Raw genomic sequence first — 23,573 nt, 5'->3', positions numbered from 1 at the left:
TGTGCATAATAATATACACTGGACCTTACAATTGACTGTTTACATTTACATTTACATTTAGTCATTTAGCAGACGCTTTTGTCCAAAGCGACGTACAAGGGAGAGAATAGTCAAGCTACGAGCAATAGAACCTGGTGTAACAATAAATAAATACTACTTTACATAAGAAATATAACAAAATGAAATAAAAAGAAAAACTGTTATTTATTACAAGATGGCTGAGTTAGGTTTTCAAGGTTGCAAGTTTCCAAGGCTTAGTATTTGGTATGAGATTGAAGAAGACAGATCAAACTTTTTGGCTTGAGATGAATGTATTTGGATGCTTGATTTCAGTGCTGCTTTTTTGATACCATTGCCCATACAATTCTCATAGAGGCTTGAGAACTGGGTTGGACTCTCAGGGACTGTCCTGAAATGGTTCACATCAAACCAGCAAGGAAGAAACTACTTTGTAGAAACAAAAACAATGTTTCTGTAATCTGTGGTGTGCCCCAGGGTTCGATTCTTGGACCACTCTTATTTGATATAGACATAATAATAATAATAATAATTATAAACTTTATTTGTATAGCACCTTTCATGCAAAACAATGCAGCTGAAAGTGCTTAACAGCAAAGAAATTACATGCTCAAAGAAATGACATGCACAGTGATCCACATAAAAACAGACATCAAATAAACATAAAACATAAAAACAGGGATAGAGTGCATAAAGATTTGAGATAAAAAAAATAGAATACATAAAATGCATAACACATATAGTTTATCTAACCCCTTAATATCACGTTATATCACGATGAAGATCAAAGTAAAACATATTTAATAAAACATTTAATTAAAATAAATTAAAAATATTTATATATATATATATATATAGTGTGATGTCGTAGCTAGTTAAAGGCTAAGGTGAAGAGGTACGTTTTTAGTTTTCTTTAAAAAAAAATGTTTAGCGAGCTGGCTTTCGTGATGTCTATAGGCAGTATGTTCCATAGCTTTGGGGCGTAATTGACAAAGGCTGCGTCCCCAATTTTTTTACGGCTGTTGCTGGGAACCTCCAATAAACCAGCATTCGATGATCGCAGTGTTCTTGAAGGCAAGTATTTGACAAGGGGGTTTGCAATGTGACTTGGTCCTGAAATATCTTACCACGGCTAAACAGATGATACACAGAGTTAACCTCCAAACAACTATGATTCAACATTGATTCACTTTTAACATCACTAACTGGATGGGACACAACTTTAAATAGTTGAATAAAGACCAAACAGAGATGATCTTATTTGGGAATACAAATGAGAGACATCTGTTAGTTCTACTGCATTTCTTTCCTGTAATGTAATAATACCATCATATTATCTTAATTTGACATGCTTTTTATTGTAATGTTTAATTTCTACAATTGTCATGTTTTTAATTCTATTATCCTATATCTTCATTTTAATTATTCTTGTATTTTCTCATCTGTAAAGCACTTTGAATGACGGAAGTGTATGAAAGCTGCTTCCCTTTCAATCACTCTATCAATATCACTCTACCACTCTCTCACTCTCAATCGTTTCTGTCTAATCTTTTACTTTTAAATTTCACTGATACACCTTTTTATGTTTACATGCAGAGAAGGAAAACTGTTCCGATACTGACGTCTTTTAGATTTGCATTAACTGAAGGAAACACCAGTGCTGAAATAAATAGATAAATAAATGTAGCAAAATAGTTTAAAAAATGCATGTGCAGAGAGAAAAAGCTTTACTTACTGAAAGTATTTTCTTTTACATAACATGAGATATTACAAATAAAATATAAATATATTTGCTGTTTAATATATAATAAAAAAATGTAATAAAAAAAAAACAACATTTTATATGAAATTAGATTAATGAGTGTGACGGTCGTGGTGCGACCGCACAGGAACCGCACACTCCTGCCCCATGTTTGCGACCACTAGTGCACCCAAACAAACATGCAAACACAAACAAACACACGACTGATTACATGAACTACAACAAAGTTCAAAACCATTTATTTAAGCGGACAAGGTTGGTGCACCACTGAAAATAGGTAAATGGATTACAGACGTGTTGGAGAGTTCGTAGCCTCTGTTAGCTGTTCGGTCCGACGCAAGAAGAGACTTTAACACTTTAAAAACTCAGAATTACAGATTAAATACACACACAAATTATGATTACTTTGTACAAATCATAGTACATTTATTCAAATGAGAACTTATTAGTCGTAAGTACAGAGTTCTAAGTTTGTGGATAGAAAAGCGTATTTGTATATTCTGTGGATTGGTTACATGCAGACATTTTTTCTCTCCTTAGTCTTCAAGCAAGTTTGTGATTTCCTGTCTCAGAATTTAGGGAACCTAAGCAGTGTGGTGTTACGAGTGTTCTAAGAGTGTTCTAAGAGTGTTCTAAGAGTGTTCAACCTACTGGAACTGTTCTAAGCAGTGTGGTGTTACGAGTGTTCAGTTCATCCTACTGGAACTACTCTAAGCAGTGTGGTGTTAAGTGTGTTCTAAGAGTGTTCTAAGCAGTGTGGTGTTACGAGTGTTCAGTTCATCCTACTGGAACTGCTCAACATAAGCAGTGTGGTGTTAAGAGGGTTCATCCTCTAAGCAGTGTGGTGTTACGAGTGTTCATCCTCTAAGCAGTGTGGTGTTACGAGTGTGTGTGGTGTGTGTAGTGTGTGTGGTGTGTGTGGTGTTGGTAGTGTGTGTGGTGTTACGAGTGTTCATACTCTAAGCAGTGTGGTGTTACGAGTGTTCATCCTCTAAGCAGTGTGGTGTGTGTGTGTGTGTGTGTGTGTGTGTGTGTGTGTGTGTGTGTGTGTGTGTGTGGTGTTAAGAGAGTTCATCCTACTGGAACTACTCTAAGCAGTGTGGTGTTACGAGTGTTCATCCTACTGGAACTGTTCTAAGCAGTGTGGTGTTACGAGTGTGTGTGGTGTGTGTGGTGTGTGTGGTGTGTGTAGTGTTGGTAGTGTGTGTGGTGTTACGAGTGTTCATCCTCCTGGAACTACTCTAAGCAGTGTGGTTTTAAGAGTGTTCAGTTCATCCTACTGGAACTGTTGTTGTATCTGTGACTGAAGCATAGAGGGCAGTAAAGGCCTCTGCTCAGTCATCAGTTCTGATTTTACTAGACTCAGCAGCTTTTGACACACTGAACCATGACATGCTCCTCTCTATGCTGTCCAAACTGGGAATTTTGAGGGAAAAGCACACAGTTGGTTTGGTTCATACCTCAATGGATGTTCTTTCAGTGAGTGTGTGTGTGAGAGAGAGAGAGAGAGATAGAGGGAGAGAGAGTTGTTCTTTCAGAGTGTCTTGGCAGGTACAAGCGTCAAAATCTCACCAACTCTTCACCTCAGGGATCGGTACTTGGACCCCTCATTTTTACACCATTCCCTGATCTCAAAACATGGTTGATAAATAACCAAAAATGTGATCACTAGTGGGTAAGCAGTAGAACTTGTATATTGGGATTGTATTTTATTCTATCTTATTTATTTTTTTGATTTATTATCAATGTTATGTTTTATATATGTTAATGCCTTTTTTAGGTTGTATAGCCTTTTTCACTCTGGCAGGGGGACTGCCAATGGAAACTAGCCTTTTGGCTATAATTGGGTGCATTTACATTTTAATGTTCATGAATGTACACTGTCCCTCTTGATCAAATAAACAAATTGATTGATTGATTGATTGATTGAGGTGAGATCATCTGTTCCCATGGGTTCTCCAATCACTGTTGCGCAAGCGCTTAACTTGCACCTCAGCAGTTACATTCCTGCACTTCTTTTTCCTTTCTAGGTCGTTTTTCTAATTCTTATGTAAAGTAGTATTTATTGTTACACCATGTTTTTTATTGCTCTTAGCTTGACTGTTCTCTCCCTTGTACGTCGCTTTGGACAAAAGCGTCTGCTAAATGACTAAATGTAAATGTAACTGTTATACGGATGATACTCAACTGTACTTGTCCTACCCCCCCTGGATGACTCCACAATATCAGTTGGGATTTTGGCTTACTGAAATCAGGCGTTTCCATTTCCCCAATGTCAAAATCCTAAATCCCTAATGTCCAGGTCCAAATCTGCTATCTTCAATGTGCATCACATTTAGCAAAAAGCTTTTAGCAAATATCTAAACTGGGATTCAGTCAATGTACAATGAATCTAATCTGTTTGGTATTCATCATCTCCCTCACCAAAAAGGCACATCAGAGGATGTACTTCCTGCGGCAGCTGAAGAAATTCAACCTGCCAAAGGCAATGATGGTGAACTTTTACACCTCCATCATTGAGTCCATCCTCACCTCCTCCTCCATCACCATCTGGTACGCTGCTGCCACTGCCAAGGACAAAAGCAGACTGCAGCGTGTCATTCGTTCTGCGGAGAAAGTGATTGGCTGCAATTTGCCATCTCTCCAGGATTTGTATGCATCCAGGACCCTGAGGCGTGCAGGGAAGATTATGGCTGATCCCTCCCACCCTGGACACAAACTCCTTGTGCCACTCCCCTCCGGCAGAAGGCTGCGGTCCATCAGGACCAAAACCTCACACCACCTGAGCAGCTTCTTCCCGTCTGCGGTTGGCCTCATCAACAAGGCCCGGGACCCCCGCCCCCCAACACGGACTCTAATCCCTTTTTTGCACACTCCTGCTGTAACTTAATATGTGTATTGTTTATTGTTTATTGTGTATGTTTATTGTTTGCACCAACGTACCACAAAAAATTCCTCGTAGGTGAAAACCTACTTGGCAGTAAAAACCTTTCTGATTCTGATTCTGATTCTGATTCTGTATACTCACATCCACACACTCAGATTCGGAGTTGCTCAATAGCTCAGGAGTAAGTTGTTTGTCTGTCAATACAGAGGTTCATGAGGTAGCCATCATCAATGTTATTATTAATACTGTTAGTCATCATCAATGTTATTATGACATCATCAATGTTATTATTAATATTAGCCATCATCAATGTTGTAAATTACCTTTTGTTACTGTTTTTATCCTAAATTTGACAGGATCTTTGTAACTCGTTTCAGATAAGAGTCTGTTAAATACCTAAAACTTAAACCACAAATACCCCGTACAGTTTTCTGTTCATATTCTGAGAGGTCACACAGAATAATGGAGATGCATATACATCTTTAAATATAGTTTATTAGCAATTCACATGCATTCCAGGACAATTCTCTTGACACAAAATATGGGTATATTGAGGCAGAGTGGATCAACGGTGAACCAGAGAAAGAGAAAGAGAGAGAGAGACAGAGAGAGAGAGAGACAGAGAGACAGAGATGAACAAGTGTGTGGGTATATTGGCAGTGTGAGAAGAACACAAGGCTTCCACATATAAGTGGATATCCTGGTAGTAGGATTAACTTTTAGAAATGACAAACTTTACCCGTTTTCCACAAAATTTTAAATCACTTAGCCAGGTGGTCTATGCAACAAGAGTATCTCAAATTAATTTACATTCTCAAAGTTATTCTGTACAAGTGCTATCTCTCCAAATGGCAACAAAGAAAAGAGGATGGACTCCCACCGACGTGCGTGTTGCTCAAAGAGAGGCTAGTTCCAGGGCGAGGCGCTCCTTCTCCTGCTGGAGTTCTAGAATGCTCTGCGTGTTCTGTTCCAGACGGTCCTCCAGCCACTGCAGCAGCGGGCCGCTCACGGCAGACATCTGACTGCACAAGTTCTTGGTGAATACTACATCAGGAAAGAAAGATAAAAAAGGAGAACATTTACATTTACATTTAGTCATTTAGCAGACGCTTTTATCCAAAGCGACTTACAAGGATGTATACACATTTTTACATTTACACTGATGGCACACTGCACATCAGGAGCAATTAGGGGTTCAGTGTCTTGCTCAAGGACGCTTCGACAGGGGAATTGAACTAACAACCTTCTGATTACTAAACGACTTCTCTACCTCCTGTACCACTGTCGACCAGAACATGAAAGGATCATTTAAGGGGGAGAGAATGAAATGCTTAATTTAGGGCTGGACGATATGGCTAAGGAAACCCTCATAGCTCCATATGCTGAGGAGAAACTAGATCGAAGTAATTGCATTCAATTCAAGTAAAAACTAATAATACATGTCATGCACACAGCATATATAAGTGCTGTCAAAGACTGCCCAAATAAGTTTGGGTGTTTCCAACATGAAAAGACATTTCTGGATTTAAAAAAAAGAATAAAAAGACAATTGAAGGGCTTCACACAGCTGTAGGTCTTCAGTTTGAGGCCCCGAAGAGAAATCTGGTGTCTCCCCGCGGCCCAAACTTACAAAAATACATCATGACCTGCCATAACATCTACATTTATAGACTAGAATAAAATGTAAATGAAATGTATTTATTTTTCATTTTTAAAAGTAAACAAATACAACAATGTTCTACACTGCTTTGTATATATCGATAGAGATCGAGCTGTGCCGGGTTTTTTTCCAGTTGAAATGCGGTCAGTTTTAAATGCACAAAACCTGCATAGCCTATATTCTGCATACTCAATGTTACAAATATGGTCATTTCTTATATCTTGTATAGAATAGCATAGAATATATGAATATTGTCTATATACCGCCCAGACGTAACTGAATGAAGTAAATACGAGTACAATGCCATAGTCTCATCATGACTGGGACACAGCCAGACTCATAATCAGAATCAGAATCAGAATCAGAATATTATCAGAATAGAATCAGAATCAGAATCAGAATATTATCAGAATAGAATCAGATAATTCAGAGTAAAGAAGCTTTTGAAGACCCAACTCTTCAGAGAGCACTTCCCGTCCTAACTGGCACTTCGACTAGTGCGTAACTTGCAATTACAGCAGTTACATTTCTGCACTACTTTTTCTTTTTTATGTCATTTTGTTATATTTCTTATGTAAAGTAGTATTTATTGTTACACCAGGTTCTATTGCTCGTTGGTCGTAGCTTGACTATTCTCTCCCTTGTACGTCGCTTTGGACAAAAGCGTCTGCTAAATCAGTGGTTCTCAAACTAGGGGTCGGGACCCCAAGTGGGGTCGCCAGACGTTTTTTGGGGGTCGCGAAATGATCTTGCTGCCCTGTGCATCAATATATTAGGCTTTGACATGCTGTATAGTCTATCAGAAATGGTGTTTTCTACATCAGGGTGGATAATGAAAACTAATATTGTCTCAGCAAGCAGTCTTATCATTCAAGATGAAACTGAATTTAGACCTATAATATCCTGTCAAAATGTGTGGGGGTCGCGAGACTTGGCAAATGGATTTTATGGGGTCCCCGGACAAAACATTTGAGAACCACTGTGCTAAATGACTAAATGTAAATGTAAATGTAAAGACAGAAAACCAAATGCATGCCGTACCTGAGCCGTTATGGATCTTTGTGACGGGGTCCAGATGTGTTAAGCTGAAAAAGACATTTTAATTGGGTACTGTTATACGGGGGCCAGATGTGTTAAGCTGAAAGACATTTGAATTGGGTACTATTATACTGCTGTGGTTTTGTCATGAGAATGCAAGAAATATTCAAACTGTATTTTTCTGTTGCGGTTTGGCAATATATTTCTTTTGTTATTTGACTAGCTGATTCAAGTGGGATAGGGAATGTGGACTATCTCCAAATGACTTTATGTAAATGTGACTAGAATTACAGACATCAAAAAATAAACATCGATGTCTATTTTAGGTCTCTGCCCCCTAGTGGCCTTCACCAGTAGTCTCTTTTACACCCCTGGTGGCAGGAGAAGGCCATGGCACTCAGTTTTTAACAGTATTCTTCTCTCCACCAAAAGAAAAAAGAAGATATGTATTTATATATGGAGCGCAATTGTGCCCTAGCCATATGGAGCCCGAGCCCTTTAGGAAAACTAATGCAGCTCAAATGAGCAACATTCTCACAGCTTTGTCTGAAGACTGAACGGTCAGACAACGCAACATAACACACTTTGGACAGAGACAGATCTGATTGGAATGACACATGACAAGTTAACCACAATATTATTAGAAATTATTACTGCATATTATTCACTTGTTATTACTGCATATTATTCACTTGTTATTACTGCATATTATTCACTCATGGCTGAGTTTACAATGAACAAATTCGTATTCTCAACCTGCTTAGCTTTTAACCTCATCTGATATAATTTGTCCAGTTGTTCTGCATTATTCATAGGAGACAGAGATCCTTAACCTTCATTACTTCAATTCAGCCTTTCCATTCAAAAGTCCAGTTTTAAAGACGCACCTGTGAATCCTTCTGTATGTGTCCTGTTCCTCTTGGCAAAGGATCCTGGGAAGTTCGACCGCAGACTCCAGGCAGACTTTACCAATCGCCTCATGTGGAACCACATGAATTGGAATCTCAATTCTCTCATACCTACAGGAATACCGGGAATACCATCAAACACAGCTCATACCTAGAGGAATACCAGGAATAACATCAAAAACAGCTCATACCTACAGGAATACCAGGAATAACATCAAAAACAGCTCATACCTACAGGAATACCATCACAAACAGGAGAGATTTGTTTTATTTGATGTCATCAATGCTGCTTGTATAGCACTAGACATGTAAACATGCTTAAACATAAACATGTAAACATGCTTAAACTTAAACATGTAAACATGCTTATCTGAAATGCATTGAGTTGAATACAATGGAAGAACTGCCTTCATTAATAGCCTGTATGTAAGGGATAGCGTGGTGTGCTGGACATTCTTAACAAATAAACCCCAACAGGACGAACGCATCATCCTGGAGGGATTTATTTTTCAAGCATGACCGGTGGACCGCTTATTATGCGGTTACTTGCCAAAACGATACAAGACATTTTCTCCAAAATGTCTCTTTTTTTAATGACTTCATTGCCATTTCATGGCTTACGATGAGGAAAAAAAAAAAAACAGTACTTCATACGAATAGAGCTTTAACGTTTCAGATGTTGTGTAGCCACCTATTATCCTATTAACCTATTTCATCGTAAGCCGTGAAATGGCAATGAAGTCATTAAAAAAAAGAGACATTTTGGAGAAATGTCTTGCATCGTTTTGGTAAGTAACCGCATAATAAGCGGTCCACCGGTCATGCTTGAAAAATAAATCCCTCCAGGATGATACGTTCGTCCTGTTGGGGTTTATTTGTTAAGAATGTCCAGCACACCACGCTATCCCTTACATACAGGCTATTAATGAAGGCAGTTCTTCCATTGTATTCAATTCAATGCAATTCCTAACTTCACGTTACAATTCATTTCCGTTACAATAAGTGAACGGACTACTTGCGGAATGAAATGACGTGTGAATCAGAAGCACAGTGGTCATTCATTTTTTCCAGCAGTCATTATTAGGGCTTATACAGTATCATACAGTACTTTAGCAGTCATTATAAGGGGCTTATACAGTATAATACAGTACTTCTCTCACAAGAAGGAAAGAAAGTTTCTCTCATCAACAAGACATAGGCTAGGAACAGAAGACTCCGGAAGCAATGTGTATACCTTGTAAGTCACTTTGGATAAAAGCGTCTGCTAAATGACTAAATGTAAATGTAAATGTAAATGTAAATGCAATGTACACTCACTCTGAGCCTTTCTGCGCCTGTACAGACTGGAAACAGGTATAAAGAACTCGGCCCGTCTGAAAAGTACAAATGAAGTGATATGCTGGTGAATATCAGAATCAGAATTGGATTTATTGCCAAGTACGTTTACACCTACTTGGAATTTTTTCTGGTGTGAAGGTGCATACAGTAAACATAAAAACATACAAACACAATAAGTACTACACATAGGAAAAGTACTACACATAAGAACCAAAAAACACAATATATACGATACAAATATATAAACAATATATAATTACAATATATACAATATATAATATCCTGCTAGGATCTCAACAGACAAATCACATTAATTGTATACAAACAAACTGGTCACTCACTTTAGTGTTCTTGTCCTCAATGAAACAAGAGAAAATAAGTCCAACAAATCCTTGGTCCATCATCTGATACATGGCTTGGGTTCTCACATCTACAAATATAATAATAATAATAATAATAATAATAATAATAATATAGCATCAGCACAGTTAATGTGTTGGTCACAACATCAGAATCAGAATCAGGTTTTATTGGCCAAGTAAGTTTGCACAAACAAGGAATTTGACTTGGTAAAGTGACTCTCAGTGTGCTTACACAAAATATACAACACAATACAATACAATACAATACAAACAAACAAACAGTGCAACAGTGCAATGGACTAAGGAGTTTAAGAAAGTATTAAGTACAGGTGCATGTTGCACAACTTACTACAAAACGGACAAAAGTTTAAAACGGTCAGACATACCGACGTGTGATGGCCACACTGTGATGTGAGGATGAGAATGATACCATCCTACAACCCTGACTGGGCGCCCGGTGATCTCAGCTAACCTGTATGTCTTACTAAGGATAAACTGCTTTTTTTTCAGTGCTAAGGCTTGGCAATAGGGAAGAAAACACACAGTCCAGACATTTTAGGCACAACAGGTTAAAGGATATTTCTGCCTCGGTTGAGGCGGCAGAGAGCTGCTCCGGTGATATTTCGACACGATCTTTCCTCTTATCCGACCGCCGCAGGATGATCACGGAATGAATGTGAACGACACGATTCGTATCAACCTGACAAACAGGCATAGGTATCGTATAAGAACTGTGACTAATGACTATTCTACAGCTAGCTAGGGTAAGACACTTGTAAGTTAACTAGTTAGTGTTATATCAACTACTTAAGATCTTATCAGTATATCACAGAAAAAGAAACATGCTAATGTTTACACTTTATATTCAAATGAACTTTATATTAGTAATTAACGACCAACATAAGACTGCACAAACGAATGTTAGATTTTGCTAGCTCGTTAAAACATCAGCTAACATTGTAACGTTACCTCTCCGATGCACAGTCCCATGACCTCCTCTTTCTCGGTACTTAAGGCATGATTCATACAAACAAGAAAGGCGTCTGATCCGAGATAAACTGCACTAACAGCCATGATAAGAACAAGAGTAGGACACCGTAAGGGCCTGGCTTTATTTACTATACATTTCAAGGACCTCAACACTTCCGACTGCCAGTGGGAACCGAGCAATCGCTTCCGGTCACGATTTCTGAATGGGAGACAGGAAAAATTCAAAGTAAAAGCCCAAGAATATCTACTCGCTGCGGGATAATAGCGCGAACGAAATTATCACAGCCTAGTGTAATCCATAAACCGCTAAAGCATTTAGACATTTAAACATATGTGTAACGTATGTAACACATCGCCCATTGCACCAATAGCGTTGCTAGCCTTTCCTTTATTTCTACGCTTTGGTCTGGCATATCAAACTACACTGTAAAAAAGAATCACCTGGCATTCAAACATGTGGCCTATTGACCATAGGCTGAAGAGTAGAATCAATTGTTTAAAGATATACCTATACACTCTGTGGTGTAATATTGTGTTTAGACACGATGCCATTTTTGATGTTAGTCAGACTGGATAGGCCGACTGGAAGGTGGTATGTTGAGTTGAGTTGTCATGGTATTTAATGGAAACAACTTCTTGATTTGATAGCTGGTAGCAGCTCAGTTATTACGCTTTCTGACAGAAAACTCCTTACAGAGTTATAGTGTCTGTCTGCCTTGGTTCAACACACTGAAGCTACCTCTTGTCCTCCCGTGAGGTTTTCTGGATGTTCCTAGTTTGGTTTCTACAGTTCTACACACACACACACACACACACACACTGGATGTTCCTAGTTTATTTTCCACTGTTTAGCAGTTAGATGCTTCTTTGTATTTTGACTCATTCTGCAGCTTGAACTCAACTGGCTTATCTGCCCTGTTCCCAAGACCAAAACAGGTCATGACAGTGTAAACATCTTTAAACAAATGTGGACAGAGGTGGTAAGTTAGTAGTATCCTGGATTTGGCTAAATATTGATTGTAATGAGACTGTACGCATCTGCTGGTGGTCAAGAGCAAAACTATATATAATTGGTGCGCCAACCAAGAAATTCTCTCAAGGCCTATAACATCAATCCAACACATGTTTAGAAGTTAGGGAATATTGAAGGCTTTTTGTTAAGTGTTTTCATATTTTGTTAAAGATGTCAAATGATTTGTATAGTCGCCATTTCTTTCTGATGTCAGAAAAACTATTGAGATACAAAATGTTTGTGTACTAGACTCAAATACATAGTGTATTTGAATGTTGTCAATGCCTAGAAATGGTCTATGGAGATTTTGTGGTTGTAATAACTTAATACAACTCTATAAAAGTCTAGGATGTACATGAAATCCAAAAATAGTTTGAGGTGAAAATATGTGAAAATGTGTCTTTTTCAGAGATTATTTCTCTTTTGTTCCCTCCCCTGTCTCTCTCTCTCTCTTCTCTCTCTCTCTCTCTTTCTCTCTCTCTCTCTGTTCCCTCCTCTCTCTCTCTCTCTCTCTTCTCTCTCTCTCTCTCTCTGTTCCCTCCCTCTCTCTCTCTCTTCTCTCTCTCTCTCTCTCTCTCTCTGTTCCCTCCCCTGTCTCTCTCTTCTCTCTCTCTCTCTCTCTCTCTTCTCTCTCTCTGTTCCCTCTCTCTCTGTTCCTCCCTTCTCTCTCTTCTCTCTCCTTCTCTCTCTCTCTCTCTCTCTCTCTCCTCTGTTCCCTCCTGTCTTCTCTCTCTCTCTTCTCTCTCTCTCTCCTGTCACCTCCCCGTGTTCTCTCTTCTCTCTCTCTTCTCTCTGTTCTCCCTGTTCTCCTCTCTCTTTCTCTCTCTCTGTTCCTCCTCTGTCTCTCTCTCTCTCTCTTCTCTCTCTGTTCCCTCCCCTGTCTCTCTCTTCTCTCTCTCTCTCTCTCTCTCTCTCTGTTCCCTCCCCTGTCTCTCTCTCTCTTCTCTCTCTCTCGCTCTCTCTGTTCCCTCCCCTGTCTCTCCATGAGTCCCCAGGAAACAAAAGATCAATTCTGTGTGGAGTGGCGTAAGCTCCACCTTATTCCCCTTCTCCTCTCCTTGCAGCCCTCTACACCCCTCCCTCTTCCTCTCTTTCTCACACACACTCTCTCTCTCTCTTTCTCCCCCTACACCCCTCCCTCTCTTTCTCACACACACTCTCTCTCTCTCTTTCTCACTCTCACTCCCAGTGACACTTGCATTCTGTGTGTGTGCATGCGTGTTTGTCTGGCTGAAGGAGTCGAACTAGAGCGTGGGGGAAAAGAGAACGAGAGTAAGTGGGAGGGAGAGTGGACAACAGAAAAAAGAGAGAGAGAGGGAGGGGGCATGTGTGCACGATTGTTACTCAAGGGCAGGGGGGAAAAAGAATAAGAAAATTGAAGTAACCGCCATATGCTGTGGATTTCTCTGAATGCTGAAGTGACACACTCTTTTCCTGTCGGGTGTAGAAAAAAAAGATGGGGAGCTCGCACTTGCTGAACAAAGGCTTGCCTCTAGGTAACCGCTAACCGTTGCCTTTTTGGGGCACTTCCACGCATGAACTAAACTAAGCTCTCCATTCTCCTATCTTTGTATGTGGTGTGTGTCTGTGCGTGTATGTCTGTGTGTGTGTGTGGGGGTGCGTATCGTACAGTACTCAGCCTACCCCTCCCCCTCTCCCTTTCCTTTCCTTCTTCCCCTCCCCCATCTTTTCTCTCTCTCTCTCTCCATTATCTTTCATCTTAGCCATTTACCCACAGAAAAAATGCTCTAGTTGTGCTTTCTGAAGGATTGTATCTCACTCGTGTGTGTGTGTGTTATCAAGAAGAATAGGTGTGGTGGACACAATAGTGCTGAGTTTAGATTGAGCTTCAGCTGCATGACCAGGGGGAATGAAATGCCCACTATCTCTCCTAACGCTGGGAGCAGAAAGGGCTTCAGCAGGTACTCCTCCTTGTGCATTGTGCCGCGGAGAGAAACAAACGGAGAAAAGAGAGAGAGTGTTTTACAGCTTGTATGCTTTTGTGTCTCGCTCTTTTGATTACCTTTGGAGCAGCTGGGCATATAGAGCTCCTGTTTTTTCAGGGGAGATGTCTGAGTTTGAGCTTAGTGTCAGGTTGAGTCATTGACTGAGATTTTTTCGGAGGTCTTTGGGCACAGTGTGAGACTGACTACGTTGTATTGTGTTGTATATAAGCTGGCTAATTTAAAACAGATGCCTTCAGGATATATATGAACGTGAACAGAGCATCATCCTCTAATATTTCACACAGATCCCACTAACACAAACAATCTTTTGTTTAAATATCCATCTTATGGGATATTTCACCTTAGGCAATTCAGTATTTGTTCATGTGTGTGAGTGTGTATGTGTGTGTGTGTGTGTGTGTGTGTATGTGTGTGTGTGTGTGTGTGTGTGTGTGTGTGTGTGTGAGTGTGTATGTGTGTGTGTGAGTGTGTGTGTGTGTGTGTGTGTAGTGTGTGTGTGAGAGAGTGTGTGTGTGTGTGTGTGTGTGTGTATGTGTGTGTGTGAGAGAGTGTGTGTGAGTGTGTGTGTGTGTGTGTGAGAGAGTGTGTATGTGTGGTGTGTGTGTGTGTGTGTGTGTGTGTGTGTGTGGTGTGTGTGTGTGTGTGTGTGTGTGAGTGTGTATGTGTGTGTGAGCATGGAAGGGGGGGCGGTGTTGTCACTTCAAGAAACATATGTAGCATTAAGATAAAAAAAATGCTAATTCATTAATAATTGGCATTAAGCACCTAAATGAATGTGTACATGTTTTGAGAAGAGGAGGGGTGTGTCTCTAAATCCTGGTGCTCCTGTTAAAAGATGATTTGATATCATTAAAACAGATATTGATAGATTTGATATCATTAAACCAGATATTGATCGATTGTAAGGATCCTGTGTTTATCCTGTCCGCCACTGTGTTGTTTTATGGTGATTAACAGGCTTGTTTCTTAAAGGCAACCTTTTCAAAGCAGATATTTCTGTTGAGATCAAGCATTCCTGTGTCTAGTGCTTCCTTAAGCTCAATGTGATGTTTAGGTTGCAGGTTGCTTTAGGTGTGCACAGTGAATGCCTTGATTTGAAAGAGTAAACAAGTAAATAAAGAGTAAACAAGTAAATAGAGTAAATTAATAAATATTCCAAATCCAGGGCATTTAAAAACACACTGCTGCTGTCGGGATGCCACACATGCTAATTAGCATCATATGTATGTAGGAATACATTAGTGTATTACTACTGTAGATACTGTACATACAAGAGGATTCATGAGTCTATTCCTAGTGCAGATACAGTACCAGTCAAAAGTTTGGACACACCTTTAATTTTTTTGAGAAGTGTTTTCTTTACTTTTATTATTTTCTACATTGTAGATTAATACTGAAGACATTTTAACTACGAAAGAACACATATGGAATGATGTACTAAACAAAAAAAAGTGTTATCTACCATGTAGAAAATAATAAAGGAGAGAAGGTGTGTCCAAACTTTTGACTGGTACTGTACATACGAGAGGATACATTAGTGCTTTCATAAGCTGCAAACCTGCCAGTTCATTTGAATTTTTTCTCCCATTCAATCCTTTATCATTCTTCAAATACCAAATGCCACTCAAATGCAGCCTATTAAAGCACTTTGAGCTGCATTCTTTTGCATGAAAGGTGCTATATAAATAAAGTTTTATTATTATTATTATTATTATTATTATTATTATTATTATTATTAAGTGTACCTGAATCTGTCGCTATGACTGTGATCTGACCAGTCAGCTGCAGCCCATCTGATTCCTAAACTTTAGTATGTAAAGTATTTATAGTAGTATTTACTTTAGTATTTATGATCACATTCATGAGAACAGAGGTAATGGTTACCGTAGTGAAGGTAAACAATAATACGGTTAAGGCCCAAAACTTGATCCATGCTGTATTGGCCACCAGGGATAAAACACAAGGCGCTGGCAAGACATGCCCTCTTAGCTCAGCTTCAGTGATAGGCAGTGATGTGCTCTGAACATTAAGTTATAGTCAGTTATATTCAGTGATGTTGAGCTCTGAACATTCAGTTATAGTCAGTGATTCTGTGACTGAACATTAAGTTATAGTCAGTTATAGTCAGTGATAGTCAATATTGTTGAGCTCTGAACATTAAGTTATAGTCAGTTATAGTCAGTTATAGTCAGTGATTCTGTGACTGAACATTAAGTTATAGTCAGTTATAGGCACTGATGCTGTGCTCTGAACATTAAGTTATATTCAGTTATAGTCAGTTATAGTCAGTTATATTCACTGATGTTGAGCTCTGAACATTAAGTTATAATAATAATAATAATAATAATAAAACTTTATAACATTAAGTTATAGTCAGTTATAGTCACTGATGCTGTGCTCTGAACATTAAGTTATAATAATAATAATAATAATAAAACTTTAAAACATTAAGTTATAGTCAGTTATAGTCAGTTATAGTCACTGATTCTGTGACTGAACATTAAGTTATAGTCAGTTATAGTCAGTTATAGTCACTGATTCTGTGACTGAACATTAAGTTATATTCAGTTATAGTCAGTTATATTAAGTTATAGTCAGTTATAGTCAGTGATGCTGTGCTCTGAACATTCAGTTATAGTCAGTGATGCTGTGCTCTGAACATTATAATAATAATAATAATTCATTTAATTTGTAATGCACTCTTCATTCAGAAGAATCTAATTAAGTTAACATTAAGTTATAGTCAGTGATGTTGTGCTCTGAACATTAAGTTATAGTCAGTGATGCTGTGCTCTGAACATTAAGTTATAGTCAGTTATAGTCAGTGGTGATGTGCCCTGAACATTAAGTTAAAAGGCTTGCATTCTGACCATTGTCCCATCAGGATAGAGTTCATAATGAAATCTGACATAGTAGAGTGTGCACACCCAAACCAAGTTAGAGAACGTGTGCTGGAAACAGGACTAGTTTAGTGTACAGACATTCTTCCTTTTCGATTTGACAATGCCCATTTGAAAAATCTCTGTAGAAAACATAGAGGAATCACACTTCTTGTCATGTACAATACTTGCATGATAAATCTGTGGTAAAGAGTTTGCATCTCATATGGGGCATAATAATAACATATTGTGAAATAATATATTTTGAATATTAATTTCATCATGATATTGACTAGTGATCCTACGGCCTTCTAATATGGTCAGATATGGTTTGAAATGATATTAATGTATCCTTGGGGCTCAGCTGGGTAAGGCGCTGTGCTAACAACACCAAGGTTAAGGGTTTGATCTCCAGTGAGCACACACACTACTGACACGTGTATCAGTATCTGTGCTGGGACTTTCAGTCCTCAGCGCTCAATAAGAGCATCTACTAATGTCTGAAATGTCTGATGTAGATTATTCTCTGTTCTTAGTGAAAAAAGAGATATTGTAGACTGACAACTGAGTGCAGTGTCCCTATTCTCTCTCCCTCTCTCTCTCTCCCTCTCTCTCTCTCTCTCTCTCTCCCTCTCTCTCTCTCTCTCTCTCCCTCTCCCTCTCCCTCTCTCTCTCTCTCTGTCTCCCCCTCTCTCTCTCTCTCTCCCTCTCTCTCTCTCTCTCTCTCTCTCTCTCTCTCTCTCTGCAGGCATCAGACCTCCCATCATGAACGGACCGATGCACCCACGCCCCCTGGTGGCCCTGCTGGACGGGCGCGACTGCACCGTAGAGATGCCGGTTCTGAAGGACGTGGCCACCGTGGCCTTCTGTGACGCCCAATCCACCACGGAGATCCATGAAAAGGTAAAAGAAAGACTCGTTTTTAAATAATATCATCTGCTTTTGCTTCTCTCCCTCTCTCTCTCTCTACCCCTCTCTCTCTCTCTCATTCTCCCTCTCTCTCTCTCTCTCTCTCTCCCTCTCTCTCTCTCTCTCCACCACGGAGATCCATGAAAAGGTCAAAGAAAGACTCATGTTTTAAATAATATCTGAATTATAGAATTATAGAATCTGCTTTTGCTTCTCACATTTTTTTATTTCTTTCACGTTGTATTTAGTAAATCACATCTATATAATTCTGTATCACCACATATTTTTAAAACCAACTGGTTGATTTTTTTAATTCATAAATGTGCAGGCCTGCTAACCCCGAAGAACACAAGGGAACCCCTGAACCCTCGGTGCTAACTGACATATAGATTGCAGGCTTACACCACCTGTGTGGAGTTACATCCACATCTAAATGACTGCAGGCTTACACCACCTGTGTGGAGTTACATCATCTAAATGACTGCAGGCTTACACCAACTGTGTGTAGGGGCAACAGTGGTACAGGAGGTAGAGAAGTCGTTTAGTAATCAGAAGGTTGTTAGTTCAATTCCCTGTCGAAGCGTCCTTGAGCAAGACACTGAACCCCTAATTGCTTCTGATGTGCAGTGTGCCATCAGTGTAAATGTAAAAATGTGTATACATCCTTGTAAGTCGCTTTGGATAAAAGCGTCTGCTAAATGACTAAATGTACCTGAGGGTCAGACCAGGGTCATGTGATCAAGGTGTAAGCTGTGTTTAATTCAATTAAATTCAATTTTATTTATATAGCGCCATAACAATACAATACAATCAGTTCAGACCAAGGCAGTCAACACTGGTTAGACCCAGATTGTGGGCATTCAGACTGGACCTGCGTCGTAACCCAGGGCAACATTAAATACAGTCTGTATATTTCGTTTTTTTAAAAGATTTCATTTTTAGATTTTGTATCTTTTGCTATTAAGACCAGAGTTCTGTTGATGCATTATTTGCAGGGTTATAATAGGGCTAATCATGTTAGCTTGCAAGTGAGAATTTACATGCAATGTTAGCATGAAGCTAAGTATATTATATTTTAAAATCCTCTGAAGTCTGATGCCTGTCAGTCATCTTTGAGGTAGTTTGCTTATGTCTGTTTGTTTCTCTATTTGAAAACATGTATCCCAAAGTGCTACATATGCCATTATTAATCTCAGGAACAAACATCCAGAAGCAGTAAAACTGTCATAATACATCTTTTGGTTAAACCAACTGTAAACACACAGTTTAAAAAAAAACTATTTTCAGTTGGGGTGAGATATTGTAAGAAAAGACACACTTTGTTGTCGTTTCAGAAATCATCCTCAGTGGGCCCATGTGTATGAAATGAGTTACTTTGATCCAATTTAGCTGGCTGTGAAACACAGCTGACGTTAATGACACAGTTTGAACTCTGTCACACTGGTGACCTACTGACATTTACTGCACCGACAGAAATGTTGAGAAATGTTGATGTTTTTGAAGTGATTTGGCAAAATGTCTGTTTTAAGTCGCCGGTAGCATAGGCGACCCCTGAGTGGTAACTCTGGTCGAACACGCGTACGAAAAGGGTATTGGGGATTCTTAGGGGGTTTCGTAGGGATTTAAATGATGTATTTGTATGACTGGATCTAGTGTTTGTTGACATCATCATTAGTGGACTCTGATTCAAATGATGTATTTGTATGACTGGATCTAGTGTTTGTTGACATCATCATTAGTGGACTCTGATTTAAATGATGTATTTGTATGAACGGATCTGGTGTTTCTTGACATCATCATTAGTGGACTCTGATGTTGCACCCGTCTTGTATGAGTGGATCTAGTGTTTGTTGACGTCATCATTAGTGGACTCTGATGTTGCACCCTTCTTGTAATAATGGATCTAGTGTTTGTTGACATCATCATTAGTGGACTCTGATGTTGCACCCTTCTTGTTAGAAAGGATCTGGTGTTTGTTGACATCATCATCAGTGGACTCTGATTTAAATGATGTATTTGTATGACTGGATCTAGTGTTTGTTGACATCATCATTAGTGGACTCTGATGTTGCACCCGTCTTGCATGTCTTGTCCATTGGTATTTATTTCAGTTTCAGTTTTTGACTAGTTACCAGACATTTTAGAAGCATTTTGTCCTGAGCAATAATATAATAATTCTTACTAAACATTTCCAATGCTATTAAAGATACTAATTACATGAATTAAGATCCTAATTTACTCCCCTTAAACTAAAGCTATGTTTCTAAATTGTGAATTCCAACCATATCTGCAATTATAAAACAATTGGGTTCTATTGAATTATTTAGCTGTTTCTGATTGGACAAGAGACGTTCCATGAGTTGGAATATCCCAGGACATCCCAACTCGGACTTTTCACAGCTAATAATAAATCACTCCGCGATGAAACATTCTATAGCACGTTGATACAAAAGTTCTTATAATTCCATATCTGCAAATGTGTGATATATCTGTGTTTGTCTTCCTCTCTCTCAGGTGCTCAACGAGGCTGTGGGTGCCTTAATGTATCACACGATCACCCTTATGAGGGAAGACCTGGAGAAGTTTAAAGCACTTCGGATTATCGTTCGCATAGGAAGTGGCTTTGACAACATTGATCTCAAGTCCGCAGGAGACCTTGGTACGTGAGCCGAGTCACAGATGTTTCTTTAAGGACTGAATTATGATGAGGGTCAGAATCACCAAAGGGGAAAATGCTGAAGATTTTAATGACTTAACATTTTTTTAACAATTCTTTTAAAAGAGATCTCCAGTCCATCCTCTACTTAAATCTAGACAGAATGAACATAAAAGGTGTTCATGTGGTATTCTGACGTACATGTAGTGTGGCTCTCATATAATAAAGTCATTATTATTTATTTGACATCTGCAAATCTCGTTGATAAATAAATTGATCAGGTAGAGTACTATTCTTGGTTTTAATCTTTAGAATAATCTATATAATTATGAGTCCCCATTAGAAATGACCTCAGAGACCACCCAGCACAGCATTACAGCTAGGCTTGGCATTATTTGCACATATTCTTGGTACATTATGTTGTGTGTCTGTTCTTCAAAGACATTCATATGGACACAATTATGAGTGTTTGATATCACTGCTGTGTGTAACATACTTATACTTCAGATATTACAGGTATCGCTGTGTGTAACATAATTATACTTCAGATCATAGTATACTAATGTTTCATCCTACAGGTATCGCTGTGTGTAACATAATTATACTAATGATCAGTCAACTATACTAATGTTTCATCAAACAGGTATCGCTGTGTGTAACATAATTATACTTCAAATCATAGTATACTATACTACATTTAGTCATTTAGCAGACGCTTTTATCCAAAGCGACTTACAAGGATGTATACACATTTTTACATTTACACTGATGGCACACTGCACATCAGGAGCAATTAGTTCAGTGTCTTGCTCAAGGACGCTTCGACAGGGAATCGAACCAGCAACCTTCTGATTACTAACCGATTTCTCTACCTCCTGTACCACCACAGGTATCGCTGTGTGTAACATGCCGGCTGCATCTGTAGAGGAGACGGCCGACTCCACCCTCTGCCACATCCTCAACCTGTACCGACGGACCACATGGCTGCACCAGGCGCTGCGGGAGGGCTCCCGGGTCCAGAGCGTCGAGCAGATCCGGGAAGTAGCATCCGGTGCCGCGCGGATCCGAGGAGAGACGCTGGGAATCATTGGTCTGGGTCAGTACCGAACGCTATCATTGGTCTGGGTCAGTATCAAACAAACTCATTGGTCTGGGTCAGTAGCCTACAGAAACACAATCATTGGTCAGTACAGTATCGGACACAATCATTGGTCTGGGTCAGTATCGGACACAATCATTGGTCTGGGCCAGTAGCCAATCATTGGTCTGGGTCAGAAGCCAATCATTGGTCTGGGTCAGTAGCCAATCATTGGTCTGGGCCAGTATCGAACACAATCATTGGCCAGAAGCGAACACAATGGAAAGAGGATAAATGTAACCATGGTTACCATGTGGCATTTTAGATTCAAGTTCAAGCTTTGACACACCTATCATAGGAACTTCAGTAAATATAAATATGATAAAATATGTAAATATGATGACATTATCTATGTATTAGAATGTAGGGAAATACAGTTAATGCTAATATGATTATTAGGGGTGGGAATTGTCACAGAGGTAAACGATTCAACACTATCGCAATATTTCAGTCACGATAGATAGTATTGTGATTCTTTACATTTTATGATACAGCAAGTATTGCTGTTTGATATTGCGATTTATTTTTCCCATATATTACGTTTCGTATACTGGGAGTGTCCCCACCATCCTGGTGTGGTAAATTTGTTGTAGACTTCCTTTTCAATTTCCGCTGTGATGCAAGAGAGAAACAAAGTCTTGCGCCCTCTTGTGGACTTCAGAAGCAATGTTACCAGAGTAGACAAACGTACCAAAATAAAATAAAAATCATGAAATTAAATAAATAAATATTGCGATACTTGGCACCACTGTATCAATATAATATTGTGCCAATCATACTATACTGTATCAATATAATATTGTGCCAAACATACTATACTGTATCAATATAATATTGTGCCAAACATACTATACTGTATCCGTTTCTCCCACCTCTACTGATTATGCCGTGCTTCAGGATACCTGGAAGCCTATAAGTTTACATGTCAGACTGCCTCATTTTGCAGCCCACAATGCACTTATTTTTTAATAAAAACAATAACAATAACAATAATAATAACAATAATAGCACATGAGCTCAAAGTGTTTTATATACCATATCAACAAGAGTAGACATGAAAACAGGAGGTAGCAAGAGGCAAGGCACAGAAACCTACGGTTGAATGAAAGAAAATATATAAATCTAAACAATTCTATAGAGGAGATAAAAGTCTCTTCTGAAAACAGTAAAACCCAGACGTCTTTTTGGCCATGACTTAAAATACGGCAGGCTTGACGTCAAGAGGGAGGTTGTTTGATATCTGGGTGCCAACACGACAATAGCCCCCGTCACCTTTCAGTGGAACAGCAGTGAAAGTGGAACAGCAGCTATTTGATGTGTATTGAGCATTTCCAGAACTGGAAAGCCTACAATTTCAGAGTGAGATCAAAGTCTAAAGTCAAAGTCTGTTTTATTGTCACACAGCACACAACACCACACACATGCATTAGCTGCGACACGAGACACACACACACACACACATGCTGATGAGGATCGCCGGTGAAATTTTCCTTCTGCCTTTAACCCATCCTGTCCTTCCTCAAGGGGCTCCAGGAGCAGTGGGCAGATCTGTGTTGATGTGTGTGTGTGTGTGTGTGTGTGTGTGTTAGTGATCTTATTAACTGTGTTGATGTGTGTGTGTGTGTGTGTGTGTGTGTTAGTGATCTTATTAACTGTGTTGATGTGTGTGTGTGTGTGTGTGTGTGTGTTAGTGATCTTATTAACTGTGTTGATGTGTGTGTGTGTGTGTGTGTGTTAGTGATCTTATTAACTGTGTTGATGTGTGTGTGTGTGTGTGTTAGTGATCTTATTAACTGTGTTGATGTGTGTGTGTGTGTGTGTGTGTGTTAGTGATCTTATTAACTGTGTTGATGTGTGTGTGTGTGTGTGTGTGTGTTAGTGATCTTATTAACTGTGTTGATGATGTGTGTGTGTGTGTGTGTGTGTGGGTTTGTAGTAATAATAATAATAATAATAATAATAATAAAACTTTATTTATATAGCACCTTTCATGCAAAAGAATGCAGCTCAAAAGTGCTTTACAGCAAATACATAATATGCACAAAGAAA

General features: G+C 39.0%; 2 protein-coding genes across 2 annotated transcripts in view; one reads left to right on the top strand and one right to left on the bottom strand.

The window, feature by feature from the left end:
• Positions 1-5,142: 5,142 nt before the first annotated feature.
• Positions 5,143-11,158, bottom strand: brcc3 (BRCA1/BRCA2-containing complex, subunit 3). Its single transcript, XM_012823578.3, has 8 exons — positions 10,943-11,158; positions 10,554-10,673; positions 10,360-10,447; positions 9,953-10,041; positions 9,591-9,646; positions 8,253-8,384; positions 7,369-7,412; positions 5,143-5,711 (listed from the first exon to the last, which is right to left on the bottom strand). Exons 1-8 carry the CDS (start codon positions 11,045-11,047, stop codon positions 5,563-5,565), a joined length of 783 nt encoding a protein of 260 aa, XP_012679032.1. The 5' UTR covers positions 11,048-11,158; the 3' UTR covers positions 5,143-5,562.
• A 2,095-nt stretch (positions 11,159-13,253) lies between these two features.
• The window catches only part of ctbp1 (C-terminal binding protein 1), a 23,461-nt gene continuing 13,141 nt past the window's right edge, over positions 13,254-23,573 (top strand). The window contains exons 1-4 of the mRNA XM_031587508.2: positions 13,254-13,471; positions 17,570-17,724; positions 20,245-20,389; positions 21,276-21,482. Of these exons, the coding sequence (XP_031443368.1) occupies positions 13,432-13,471; positions 17,570-17,724; positions 20,245-20,389; positions 21,276-21,482 (547 nt within the window). The 5' untranslated portion in view covers positions 13,254-13,431. The remainder of the gene's footprint in view (positions 13,472-17,569; positions 17,725-20,244; positions 20,390-21,275; positions 21,483-23,573) is intronic.

Source organism: Clupea harengus, chromosome 20 (assembly GCF_900700415.2).
Source record: "Clupea harengus chromosome 20, Ch_v2.0.2, whole genome shotgun sequence".
NCBI classification, from domain to species: domain Eukaryota; kingdom Metazoa; phylum Chordata; class Actinopteri; order Clupeiformes; family Clupeidae; genus Clupea; species Clupea harengus.
Note: the sequence above shows the minus strand (reverse complement) of the source record. Positions and strands in the feature narration are given on the sequence as shown.

Bases quoted from the DNA above. Each gene is read 5' to 3' on its own strand.
- brcc3 (XM_012823578.3), bottom strand. From the start codon at position 11,047: ATGGCTGTTAGTGCAGTTTATCTCGGATCAGACGCCTTTCTTGTTTGT. The intron at 10,448-10,553 runs ATATCCTTTAAC...AGTAAGACATAC, and splicing joins CCGCCTCAACCGAGGCAGAA to AGGTTAGCTGAGATCACCGG. The intron at 7,413-8,252 runs GTGCGTCTTTAA...TGTCTTTTTCAG, and splicing joins ACATACAGAAGGATTCACAG to CTTAACACATCTGGACCCCG.